The sequence below is a fragment of the Prionailurus viverrinus genome, chromosome A1 (assembly GCF_022837055.1).
Source record: "Prionailurus viverrinus isolate Anna chromosome A1, UM_Priviv_1.0, whole genome shotgun sequence".
NCBI classification, from domain to species: domain Eukaryota; kingdom Metazoa; phylum Chordata; class Mammalia; order Carnivora; family Felidae; genus Prionailurus; species Prionailurus viverrinus.
The window spans coordinates 84,268,702-84,282,700 of record NC_062561.1 but is presented as its reverse complement, the minus strand read 5'-3'; the positions used below and the strand labels follow the sequence as shown (position 1 = coordinate 84,282,700).

The window sequence follows — 13,999 nt, the reverse complement described above, 5'->3', positions numbered from 1 at the left end:
TTATAGGCTCTGGGCCCCAACATCTGAGTTGAGACACAAGTCCTCCCGCAGGTAAATTATGTGATGTTAGGCAGATGCCCTGGGAATCTGAATTATTGAATTTATAAAAGGAAAAAATCAGATGAGGAAGTACCTCATTGACTCTTGGGGAAGATAAAATATGGTAAAGCAATAGAACAATTTCTGGAATGTGGTCAGCTTCAATAAAGATTTGATGTTATTTTACCACCATTATTAATAATTCTGCAAATTAAATAATACACTGTTGTGTTTATATTAAACTCAACAAATTGGATACAGAAAAATAAGAATAAACAGGGAGGCCAATTACCTTACATGGTACAGAAAGCATTCCATTGTCTATCTGGTGTGCCAAGTGGGCTGTTCAGTGTGGCTTGATCACAGTCACTCTCATTTACCAAATTGCAGTAAAGATTTATTTCACTTTGGTGACAAATATTAAGAAAGAAGGTATGTTTTGCTTTTATCAGGTTGTTTTTAATTTTGCACTTTCTTCTGCCAGTAGGTGTAGAATTTGACAGACTATATTTTGACATGCAATGTGTACCAGATTTGTTGGATAATTACACTAAGGCATCAAATTAATTTTCAGTGTTTTCTACTGCTCTAGCACCCCAGAACTAGGTACTGTTAATAATTTGAATATTTTAATAGGTCTTTTGAATAATTACAAGAGTACAAAATGTTTTCAAAGTTGGAGATTATTCCTGAAATATCATAATCGCTTGCAAACTCTTCTTAGAGAGAAGAGCCAGTATTTCTTTTTTTGTTGTTGTTATTGATAGGGATTTTTCAAAGTTAACATTTAACATGTCAGAAATTAAAAAGTTGCCAATGTTTAATATTCATAAGAGAATAAGTACGTTATTACTGATTTTTTTCAGAAAGGACAGATATACTATACTTTCATTGTTCTTATTTTGTGCTATTTTAAGATTCCATTTTAAATCACATACACACACACGCAGTATTTTTGCCTGAATAGATGGGCTTTGCCCTCCTTCAATGTAACCAATGCAATTTTTCTTTTGCTTTTAGCATTTAACACAGATGTAGGATTTGGGTAGCCAGATAAAGAGGGGAAATGAATTGGAGTCACAAGCAACTCGATGTTGTTCGGTTTTCCACTCTACATCTCAGTTTCCATGAAAAATTTGTTGCTATAGACAATAAAGTAGATGATGCTTGTGGAAACAACTAAAGACTTGTCTTGTAAATGACAGACAATGACCTTCTAAATGCTAGATCTTCCCCCTTAAATTAAGAACAAATGGTAGGAGTTTTAAGTGCATGAAGTTGGAGATGAACATACTAGACATACTAGACAAAATTAAGGTAAGATTCCCCATAAATATTTGTTTAACCTGAATTAAAATAAGAAATATATATATAGTAAATAGAGGATAATCTGGACCCACAGTCATAGTCCAGACTCAAAGTATTACCTCCTAAATTGATGTTCCTATGATGTCTTAGGATTTGGCCATTGGTGAAGACCCCATCCATTCCTGTTGATGCCTGGCTTACCCCACACAAGCACAGAGCATCACTACTTGCCTGATTATTCAGACAAGGGGGATTCAAACTTTTGCTATGAATATTCCCCAAATTTTGCTTCAGTTGCTTTATAAATATTTGTTATATGGAATGCATCTCTAAGAGTTTTTTAGATTCAGTGAATCCTTAAACAGGAAAGGTTGATTCCATTCTGACTTCCATAACAAAAAAAAACTTTGGAAATAAGGGGTTTTATTCTTTTTTAAATGATTCTCTTTTTGTTTTTATATAGGGCAAGGGTTATACAGATTTCTTTTTTTTTTTAATTTTTTTTCAACGTTTTTTATTTATTTTTGGGACAGAGAGAGACAGAGCATGAATGGGGGAGGGGCAGAGAGAAAGGGAGACACAGAATCGGAAACAGGCTCCAGGATCTGAGCCATCAGCCCAGAGCCCGACGCGGGGCTGGAACCCACGGACCACGGGATCGTGACCTGGCTGAAGTCGGACGCTTAACCGACTGCGCCACCCAGGCGCCCCACAGATTTCTATAGTCATTGACAAAACAACACTGTTCAGGAAATCTCAAAAGCTTTAATTGTGGAAATCTTATTATAAGTTACCAATATACTTTAATTTTTTTATTAGGATATACCTGACACATAATGTTTCAATAGTTTCAGGTGTACAACATAGTGATTCAATCAGGATAAAAGTTATGTGATGCTCACAAAATATGTAGCTACCATCTGTCACCAAACAGTATCAGGGTGATAAAGACAGGGAAAAATGAGTGAAGGGGAGATAGAGGTATGGACCACCCAGTGTGGAATGATAAGTCACAGGGATAAAAAGAAGAGCATAAAGAATATGGTAAATGATATTTTAACAGCAATGTAATGGGACAGATGGTAGGTATAAGTGTGGTGAAGATAGCATAATATATAAACTTTTTAGACTATTAAGTTGTACAATTGTAACTAATGGAACATTGCCAACTATACTCAAATTAAAAAAAATAAATTAAATTAAAATAGATGAAGAAAAAAATACAAAAATAAAAGAAAACATACAGTGTCATTGACTATATTCCTTATACTGTGCCATCTTTCCTGTGACTTATTTGTTCCATAATTGGAATTCTTCTTCACCCATTTTGTCATGCTCTATCAATTTCTTCTCTGGCAACCATCATTTATGTCTCTGTATTTATAGGTCTGATTTTGCTTTTTGTTTGTTCATTCATTTGTGTTATTAAATTCCACATATGGGAGTGAAGTCACGTATATGTCTTTCTCAGTCGGACTTACTTCACTTAGCATGATACCATCTATGCACATCCATGTTGTCACAAAGGGCATGATCTTATGGATTCTGTGGCTGGATAATATTCCATTGTGCATACACACACACACACACACACACACACTACTCAATCTGTATCCATTAATCTTTCAATGGACAATTAAGTTGTTTCCATATCTTGGCTCTTGTAAATAATGCTGTAATAAGCATAGGAGTGGATATAAAAAATATACAATGGAATATTACTCAGTCATAAAAAAATAACATCATGCCATTTGAAATGACATGGATAAGCAAAACAAGTCAGTCAGAGAAATAAAAATACAATGTTATTTCAATAATATGTGGAATTTAATAAATAAAACAATTGATCAAAGGGAAAAAAGAGAGAAACCAAGAAACATACTCTTAAATATTGAGAACAAACTTATGGTTACAATAGGTGATGGGGATTAAGGAATACTCTTGATATAATAATCTTCATGTGTTTATGTAGGTGGAATCACTACATTTTACACCAAAACTAATATTACAACGTATATTAACTGGACATTTTGGAATGAGCACTGGGTGCTATATATAAGTGATAAATTACTAAATTCTATTCCTAAAATTATTATTACACTATATGTTAAATAACATGGATTTAAATTTTAAAAAACTTAAAAAAAAGAAATAGAATATTTTAACAGAATGATTACTCATAAAGACATTGACTCAGTAATCAGAACATTCCAATAAAAGTCCAGATCAAAAGGATTTCTTGTTGTACAATTCTGATGAGTACCGGATGGTCTATGAAAGAGTTGAATCAGTGTATTGCATATCTAAAACTAATATTACACTGTATGTTAACTAACTGGAATTTAAATTAAAACTTGAAAAAATAAAGTTCGTATGGAAATTTGAGAAAAACTAAAATAAACATAGAGATGCATATATCTTTTTGAATTATCATTTTTGTTTTCTTTGGGAAAATGTACACCCAAAAGTGGAATTATAAAATACCAATATTTTTGATTTGCAGATCTGAATTCTTAGATATCAGTAAATTTGTTCAATTACAGGTAATTTATAATCCTAAAACTTCCAAGTCCTTGAAACTTCCCCTTATTAGCACACTGGTTTTCCATGTGTAAACATACACACACAAACTTACTGAAACATTTATTTCAGGTAATGATATCACATGAATCATCCATTAACTCCATATTTCTCCTTGGTGATCCAGGTGAAATCCAATGGAAAACACTTGGGTGGCCAACCATACTGTACGATCAGATTTTGATCTAGTGGGACTCTTCAGTCAATCCAAGCACCCAGCTCTGCTTTGTGTGGTCATTTTTGTGGTTTTCCTGATGGCCTTGTCTGGAAACACCATGCTGATCCTTTTGATACACTATGATGTTCACCTTCATAACCCCATGTACTTTTTTATCACTCAGTTGTCTCTCATGGATGTGATGTACATTTCTGTCACTGTGCCCAAGATGCTCATGGACCAGGTTATGGGTGTGAATAAGATCTCAGCCCCTGAATGTGGGATGCAGATGTTTCTCTATTTGACACTGGTAGGTTCAGAATTTTTCCTTCTAGCTGCCATGGCCTATGACCGCTATGTGGCCATCTGCCATCCACTCCGTTATCCTATCCTCATGAACCATAGGGTATGCCTCATCTTGGTGTCTTCCTGCTGGTTGCTGGGATCTGTGGATGGATTTATGCTCACTCCTGTCACCATGACCTTCCCCTTCTGCAGATCCCGGGAGATCCATCATTTCTTCTGTGAAGTCCCTGCTGTAATGAAGCTTTCCTGCTCAGACACTTCCATATATGAGACACTTATGTACTTATGTTGCGTTCTCATGCTCCTCATTCCTGTGACAGTCATTTCAAGCTCCTATTCTTTCATCCTCTTCACCATCCACAGGATGAAGTCAGCAGAGGGGCGGAAAAAGGCCTTTGCTACTTGTTCTTCCCACATGACTGTTGTCATCCTCTTCTATGGGGCTGCCATGTATACCTACATGCTCCCTAATTCCTACCACACCCCTGAGAATGACATGATTGTATCTGTCTTTTACACCATACTCACTCCTGTTCTAAACCCTTTAATTTATAGTCTTAGGAATAAGGATGTTACAAAGGCACTAAAAAAAATGTTGAATGTGGAATTTGTCTTTCAGGAAACTATAAAGTAGGAAACATTTGTACTAATGTTTTTTCCTGCACTCTACAAATTAAAACTGTAGGATCCTATGCCAATGTTATTCCTCAGATTATTATAGCATGATTTGTTGTCATCTATTTATCCCTTTCACAGGAATTGTTTCCCTGTACCAGAAAGCTCTTCATTTTTACATTTCTGCATTCAAAATATTTGCACAATGGTATTGTATACATGTTATATTTTTCTGAAGTTGATAACTGCACTGTGACTCTGTGGGAAATGCTCATATTCTTATGAAATATATAATAAAATATTTAGAAACAAAGACCATAATATGTAGAACTGGTGAGAAAGAGAGAGACAGAGAGAGAGGTGCTAAACCAAATGGGGTATAATGTTAAGAGAATCTAAGCAAAAGTTATGTTGTTTATTGTGCTATTATTAAAATTCATAATAAGTGTACTATTACTATTATTCATATTAATTTTCTGTAACTTAAAAATTACTTAATAATAAAACATAAACTATCAGGCTTTTGTCTGTTTCAAAAGTTGTCCTTGGTGCATGGTGGCTGTGTAAGTGATAAATCTTGGAAATCATGCTCATGTTATCATGGCTGGTCATTACTGCAACAATCAATTTGTTGGCCTGCATTTAATTAGGGAAGTTTTGTTCTTTAGGTTCCAAATATGAAGATATTTAATGCCTTTTACCTCTCTGAAATCATTAATACATTGGGGTAGAAGGGATTGTGGGAAAAAATTATTAACACCAAGAAGAAGGGCTTAGGGAAGCTCTCCAGCATAAGGTAATATCAGAGCTGACACCTGAAGTATGTAACTTCTTATTCAAACAAGCAGAGAAAGCCCATGAAACATTCAATCCTTCATTTATTAAAAAACACATCTTATGCTATTTTATAATAAAAAATAACTAGTAGCCAAGTGTATTTCACATATAAATAACAAATATCTGCTGTCCCTAAGGAATTTGATCCATAAGTGCAGTTTGTGTCAATAGTTGTAATAAAAAATTAAAAAAATACATATTTTAAAAATATTTTTAAATTTTTATTTATTTTTGAGGGAGAGAGAGCAGAGTGTGAGCAGAGGAGGGTCAGAGAGAGAGGGAGACACAGAATCTGAAGCAGGTGCCAGGCTATGAGCTGTCAGCACAGAGCCCAACATAGGGCTTGAACTCACAAACTGTGAGATCATGACCTGAGCTGAAGTCGGACACTTAACCAACAGAGCCACCCAGGCACCCCAACATAAAATTTTTTGAGGCATATATGGAAAGGGTACAACTCATATGAACACACTACTTCTACCTACGACTTATGAGGTTGGCCAAAGAGGCTGAAAAAGACCCTAGAACTCAGTGTTGAATGATGACTAGCTATTACCTTCATATGAGTACAGGAGGCTGGAACCACGGGTCTTGCTCAAGGACATGATGTCACAGAAAAGGAACACTATAAGCAAAGTTCAGATGGTTGACCAAGCAGGAGAGAAATGTTCCAATGACACCTCCTTTCTGGGTTCAATTAATAGCCTCAGTTCTTGCCCTTTTGTGACCCAGGTATTCACAAATTATCAGAAAATGATGAGAGTTGGATTTTTGAAAAGTTAAATCAGAGAATGAATTGGAGAGGAAAAATACAGGAAATATGGAGACCAGGTGTGTGAGGACGATGAGCTTAATAGTGTTGATCTAAGTGGAATGGATGATTCTAAGTGGAATTAGAGGCTTTAGGGGATAAGCAGGGCTTTGTTGAATCTGTTCCTTAAAACCACAAACTTGATTGCTTGCATACCAGTTTCCAATTAGCTGTGACAACTTGTGAATTAGGTGCTTTCAAAAGTGGAGATTTCCTTTTTCTCTTGACACAATCAATACCTTCATGGCTATAAAATAAGGATCTTGCAGTATATGGGGAAGTAATGTTGGAAAATTAGTTTACACTCTTTTTTTTCAGTCTAATGAAATACATGAAATATGTATACTCTTTAACTTACAAAATAATTGAGTACTGTGTACATCATCCCTCAATTTGTTATATCATAATGACACACACATTTGATGGTTCCAGTTAAAACACTGTGAACAAGTGAACCAAGATGGAGCTAAACAAAACAAATGTGTTATAGAACCATCCTTTTTCAAAGAATAATTTTTACTTTATCTCAAGTGGAAAAAAAACAACAGATGCAAATGTTTTAGAATGATGAATTGTTTTTTAAATAAAATATTAAAATATAATTTTTTATATCTGATACTAATAAGGATTTATAAGAAGTATGCAGTTTGAAAATCTTAGTCAAATTATACATAGTACTTGATACTCAGAATTACTAGCCATAAAGGAATATTTGCTGCTCCAAATTGTTTTGCATTTAGAGTGTAAACAACAAATAGAAGAGTTTCTTGGCACTCACATGCACTTGCCTACATTGCTACATAAAGCAGCTGTGCACTGAAGTAGTTTAAAATGCACAAACTTCAAAATATGTTCTTGTTTGTTTCTCATGATTCCACCAGCATCTGGTCAAATTATTTTTACTCTAAGTTTTCTGTACCTTCCAAAGGACATGAAGAACTGTGATTGAAATTATTACCAAATTTAGTAGCAAACCAACATGGATTAGGCGGGGAAGCTTGCATTATTCTCTACAAATTTTCTGCTTTTTATTTTTTATGGCATATTTTATTTAGTTATTTATTTTACACTCTGTGTAAGTCACTGTTCTAATGATATTACATATATAAACTTATTTAAATATCTTAAACTTATCAAGGAAGATAATATTTTTGTTTTGGTGGAGGTGGTTGTTAAATTTATTTTTTGGAATATAAATTTATTTATTTATTTCATATAGGAACACCTATCATGATATCAACCTATTAACAAACTTTCAAGTGTACATTATACGATTGTTGACTATAAGGCACCTATTTTTATTATGTCCTTCTTACAAAGAAGGAAACTAAGGCACCAACAGGTTAAATATTTTGTTTGAGGCCATTAGGTAGTAATATCCAAATTGATATTTGCTAATATGCATGAACTCAGAATTACCTGAGTGACTGGGCCTTTCTATTGTGAAAAATAGTGATTTTCATTAAAGTTAGTTCTGTCATCTTTAGACTGAAAACTTGGTGATACCAAGTTCCAGAGAAGACCAATTTACTTATACTCCAATTCACTCATGGATACTGTACATTTTCTAAGAGGAGATAGATGTGACACATTATTTTCAAATGATTTCCCGTGTGAATAATTATACCTTAATTACAGTATAATTTTGAAATGCTGTATGCATAAATGCCATAAAGTTGCAATATAAAAGATAAAATAAGATATTATTGATATCATATTGTAACCACAGATGTTTGTTTTGCATAGTTGTAGAAGGATTGGATATTCCCTCTATATAGATGTTAGCCTCCAAGGAAGTTCCAGTTGCTTGGTATAATAAGTTATTGATAGATTACAGGTTCCAAATCTGAGTCGTGAAAATATGTCTGTCACACGTGTGCATAGTAGAGATAATGATAAATTTCAGTTAACATCTTAAGCAAAGCTCTGAATTGTCCAGGTAACAATTAATTTCACTGGTTAAACTTTAAGAACATAACCTTAGGCTTTGGGCAGAAGATATCTGGATAAAAGTGGTTCCCTAGATTGATCACAAGGTGTAAAATTCAGGCTGACTTATAAAATGCTTACTAGTTTCATTTGTGAATGGTAAATAATACTCTATAAGCAGGACAGAATTGTTAGATGAGTAATTAACTTGCCAACATTGTATGCATATATGTACATATTTATACAAATACATGTATGTGAGTATGTGAATGAATATGTATCTAGCTTTTTCATTTATTGAGGTTTACTGTGTACTAAGTACAGTACTAATGAGTACTATAGATACTGGGCTAACTAGTTTATAGATTTATTTAACCTTTTTTCAAATAGTATTTAAAAAACTTATTTTACAACATTCAACATTACATTAGTTTTTGGTGTACAGAATAGTGCTTTGACAAGTATAGAAGTTATGCTATTGTCACCACAACTGTAGCTATCATCTGTCACCATACAACAGTATTTAAATATCATGAACAATATTCCTTATGCCCTGCCTTTTATTACTGTGACTTATTCATTTCAAACTGGAAGACAGTATCTCGCTTTCCCTTTCATCCATTTTGCCCATCATTATACCCCTCTGGCCTCTGGAGACCACTGTTTTGTACTTTGTATAGTTCTTGTTCTGCTTTTTTTTTATTATTATTAAATTGTGCTTTTAGATTCCACATATTACTTAAACCCATAGTGGTTGTCTTTCTCAATCAGACTTATTTCACTTAGCCTAATGTCCTGTAGACTTATCCTTGTAACCACAAATGGCAAGATGTCCTTTTTTATGTTTTAAAATTTATTTAACTTTTTTGTTTTTTTTTCTTTTATAAAGTTTGTATTTAATTTTGTTCTACTTAGTTACCACATAGTGTAATATTAGTTCCAGGAATAAAATTTTTTGATTCATCACTTACATATGATGTGTTTATATAATTATGCAGTGTTTATCACAAGTGCCCTCCTTAACACCCATCACCAATTTAGCCCATCCCCCTGTCCACCTCTCCTCAAGAAACCTTCAGTTTCTTCTGTATAGTTGAGTCTCTTTTATGATTTACCTTGCTCTCTCCTTTTTTTTCTTGCTGCCATTTTCATCTATTTTGGTTCTTAAATTCCACACATGAGTTTAAATCATATAGTAAATTTCTTTCTCTGAATGACTTATTTCACTTAGCATATACACTCTAGCTCCATCTGTGTCTTGAACATGGCAAAATCTCATCCTTTTTTTTTATGGCTGACACAATTGTATATATATATATATATATCTATAGATATCTATATATAGATCTATATCTATATCTGATGGATATTTGGGCTGTTTTCATAATTTGGCTATTGCTGAAAATGCTGCCAGAAACAAAGGAGTGCATGTGTCTATTCAGGTAGGCTCCCCATTTCTTCACTGGATTATTTCTTTTTTGGGTGTTGACTTGGTAAATTCTTTATAGATTTTGGATACTAACCCTTTATCAGATATATCATTTGCAAATATCTTCTACCTTTCCAAAGGTTGCCTTTTAGTTTTCTTGATTGTTTCCTTACCTGTACAGAAGCTTTTCACCTTGGTGAAGTCCCAATAGTTAGTTTTGCTTTTGTTTCCCTTGCCTTTGGCAACATGTCTAGTTTTCCCTTTTGTTTCCCTTGCCTCTGGCAACAACTAGTAAGTTGTTATGACTGAGTTCAAAGAGTTTACTGCCCATTTTCTTCTCTAGGATTTTCATGGTTTCCTCTCTCAACTTCAGGTCTTTCATTCATTTTGAATATATTTATGTTCATGGTATAAGTAAGTGCTCCAGTTTTATTCTTTTGCAATTTTCTGTCTAGTTTTCCAAACACCATTTTTTTCAGAGACTTTCTTTTTTCCATTGGATATTCTTTCTTGCTTTGTTAAAGATTAGTTGATCTACAGTTTTGGGTCCATTTCTGGGTTTTCTATTCTGTTCCATTGATCTGTGTGTCTACATTTGCGCCAGTATCATGGTATATATTTTTTAAAAACTCTTATTTAAGTTCTAGTTAGTTAACACACAGCCCCTAATTGGGCTCTGTGTTACAGTCTGGAGCCTGCTTGGTATTATCTCTCTCCCTCTCTGCCCCTTCCCCACTCATGTGTGCGCGCGCTCTCTCCCTCTGTCAAAATAAATACATATTTAGACCAAAAATAGATACAGTAATGAAACTAAGAATGGGTTCTCTAAAATAATTAATAAAATTGATAACCCCCTAGCCAGACTAACCAAAAGAAAAGAGTAACAAATACATAACATCATGAATGACAGGTACAATCAAATTCAACACCACAGAAATAAAATTAGAATTTTTAAAATGTGAAGCGGCAAGATGGCGGCCTAGGAAGACGCTGGGCTCACCGCACGTCCTGCTGATCACTTAGATTCCATCTACACCTGCCTAAATAACCCAGAAAACCGCCAGAGGATTAGCATAACAGAGTCGCCGGAGCCAAACGCAGACGAGAGGCCCACGGAAGAGGGTAGGAAGGGCGGCGAGGCGGTGCGCGCTCCACGGACTGGCGGGAGGGAGCCAGGGCGGAGGGGCGGCTCGCCGGCCAAGCAGAGCCCCCGAGTCTGGCTTGCAAAAGCGGAGGGGCCTGACGGAATGTGTTCCGACAGCAAGCGCGACTTAGCGTCTGGGAGGTCATAAGTTAACAGCTCTGCTCGGAAAGCGGGAAGGCTGGAGGACAAAGGGAGGGAGAGCTGCTGAGCCCCCTGACAACAGAGCTCAGTTTGGTGGGGAACAAAGGCGCTCGCCAGCGCCATCTCCCCCGCCCATCCCCCAGCCGAAATCCCAAAGGGAACCGGTTCCTGCCAGGGAACTTGCTCGCTCCGCGCAAACACCCAACTCTGCGCTTCTGCGGAGCCAAACCTCCGGCAGCGGATCTGACTCCATCCCGCTGCCACAGGGCCCCTCCTGAAGTGGATCACCTAAGGAGAAGCGATCTAAGCCTGCCCCTCCTGCCCCCGAGCACCTTGCCTACCCACCCCAGATAATACGCCAGATCCCCAGCATCACAAGCCTGGCAGGGTGCAAGTAGCCCAGACGAGCCACACCACCCCACGGTGAATCCCGCCCCTAGGAGAGGGGAAGAGAAGGCACACACCAGTCTGACTGTGGCCCCAGCGGTGGGCTGGGGGCAGATATCAGGTCTGACTGCAGCCCCGCCCACCAACTCCAGGTATACACCACAGCACAGGGGAAGTGCCCTGCAGGTCCTCACCACACCAGGGACTATCCAAAATGACCAAGCGGAAGAATTCCCCTCAGAAGAATCTCCAGGAAATAACAACAGCTAATGAGCTGATCAAAAAGGACTTAAATAACATAACAGAAAGTGAATTTAGAATAATAGTCATAAAATTAATCACTGGGCTTGAAAACAGTATAGAGGACAGCAGAGAATCTCTTGCTACAGAGATCAAGGGACTAAGGAACAGTCACGAGGAGCTGAAAAACGCTTTAAACGAAATGCATAACAAAATGGAAACCACCACAGCTCGGCTTGAAGAGGCAGAGGAGAGAATAGGTGAACTAGAAGATAAAGTTATGGAAAAAGAGGAAGCTGAGAAAAAGAGAGATAAAAAAATCCAGGAGTATGAGGGGAAAATTAGAGAACTAAGTGATACACTAAAAAGAAATAATATACGCATAATTGGCATCCCAGAGGAGGAAGAGAGAGGGAAAGGTGCTGAAGGGGTACTTGAAGAAATCATAGCTGAGAACTTCCCTGAACTGGGGAAGGAAAAAGGCATTGAAATCCAAGAGGCACAGAGAACTCCCTTCAGACGTAACTTGAATCGATCTTCTGCACGACATATCATAGTGAAACTGGCAAAATACAAGGATAAAGAGAAAATTCTGAAAGCAGCAAGGGGTAAACGTGCCCTCACATATAAGGGAGACCTATAAGACTCGTGACTGATCTCTCTTTTGAAACTTGGCAGGCCAGAAAGAATTGGCACGAGATTTTCAGGGTGCTAGACAGAAAAAATATGCAGCCAAGAATCCTTTATCCAGCAAGTCTGTCATTGAGAATAGAAGGAGAGATAAAGGTCTTCCCAAACAAACAAAAACTGAAGGAATTCGTCACCACTAAACCAGCCCTACAAGAGATCCTAAGGGGGACCCTGTGAGACAAAGTCCCAGAGACATCACTATAAGCATAAAACATACAGACATCACAATGACTCTAAACCCGTATCTTTCTATAATAACACTGAATGTAAATGGATTAAATGCGCCAACCAAAAGACATAGGGTATCGGAATGGATAAAAAAACAAGACCCATCGATTTGCTGTCTACAAGAGACTCATTTTAGACCTGAGGACACCTTTAGATTGAGAGTGAGGGGATGGAGAACTATTTATCATGCGACTGGAAGCCAAAAGAAAGCTGGAGTAGCCATACTTATATCAGACAAACTAGACTTTAAATTAAAGGCTGTAACAAGAGATGAAGAAGGACATTATATAATAGTTACAGGGTCTATCCATCAGGAAGAGCTAACAATTATAAATGTCTATGCACCGAATACTGGAGCCCCCAAATATATAAAACAATTACTCATAAACATAAGCAACCTTATTGATAAGAATGTGGTAATTGCAGGGGACTTTAATACACCACTTACAGAAATGGATAGATCATCTAGACACACGGTCAATAAAGAAACAAGGGCCCTGAATGAGACATTGGATCAGATGGACTTGACAGATCTATTTAGAACTCTGCATCCCAAAGCAACAGAATATACTTTCTTCTCGAGTGCACATGGAACATTCTCCAAAATAGATCATATATTGGGTCACAAAACAGCCCTTCATAAGTTTACAAGAATTGAAATTATACCATGCTTACTTTCAGACCACAATGCTATGAAGCTTGAAATCAACCACAGAAAAAAGTCTGGAAAACCTCCAAAAGCATGGAGGTTAAAGAACACCCTACTAACGAATGAGTGGGTCAACCAGACAATTAGAGAAGAAATTAAAAAATATATGGAAACAAACGAAAATGAAAATACAACAATCCAAACGCTTTGGGACGCAGCAAAGGCAGTCATGAGAGGAAAATACATTGCAATCCAGGCCGATCTCAAGAAACAAGAAAAATCCCAAATACAAAATCTAAGAGCACACCTAAAGGAACTAGAAGCAGAACAGCAAAGGCAGCCTAAACCCAGCAGAAGAAGAGAAATAATAAAGATCAGAGCAGAAATAAACAATATAGAATCTAAAAATACTGTAGAGCAGATCAATGAAACCAAGAGTTGTTTTTTTGAAAAAATAAACAAAATTGACAAACCTCTAGCCAGGCTTCTCAAAAAGAAAAGGGAGATGA

The 13,999-nt window shown here is 36.4% G+C and overlaps 1 protein-coding gene across 1 annotated transcript; it reads left to right on the top strand.

Moving 5' to 3' along the window:
* Window positions 1-4,064: 4,064 nt before the first annotated feature.
* Window positions 4,065-5,024, top strand: LOC125168789 (olfactory receptor 2T29-like). Its single transcript, XM_047864153.1, has one exon. It carries the CDS (start codon window positions 4,065-4,067, stop codon window positions 5,022-5,024), a length of 960 nt encoding a protein of 319 aa, XP_047720109.1.
* Window positions 5,025-13,999: the final 8,975 nt, after the last annotated feature.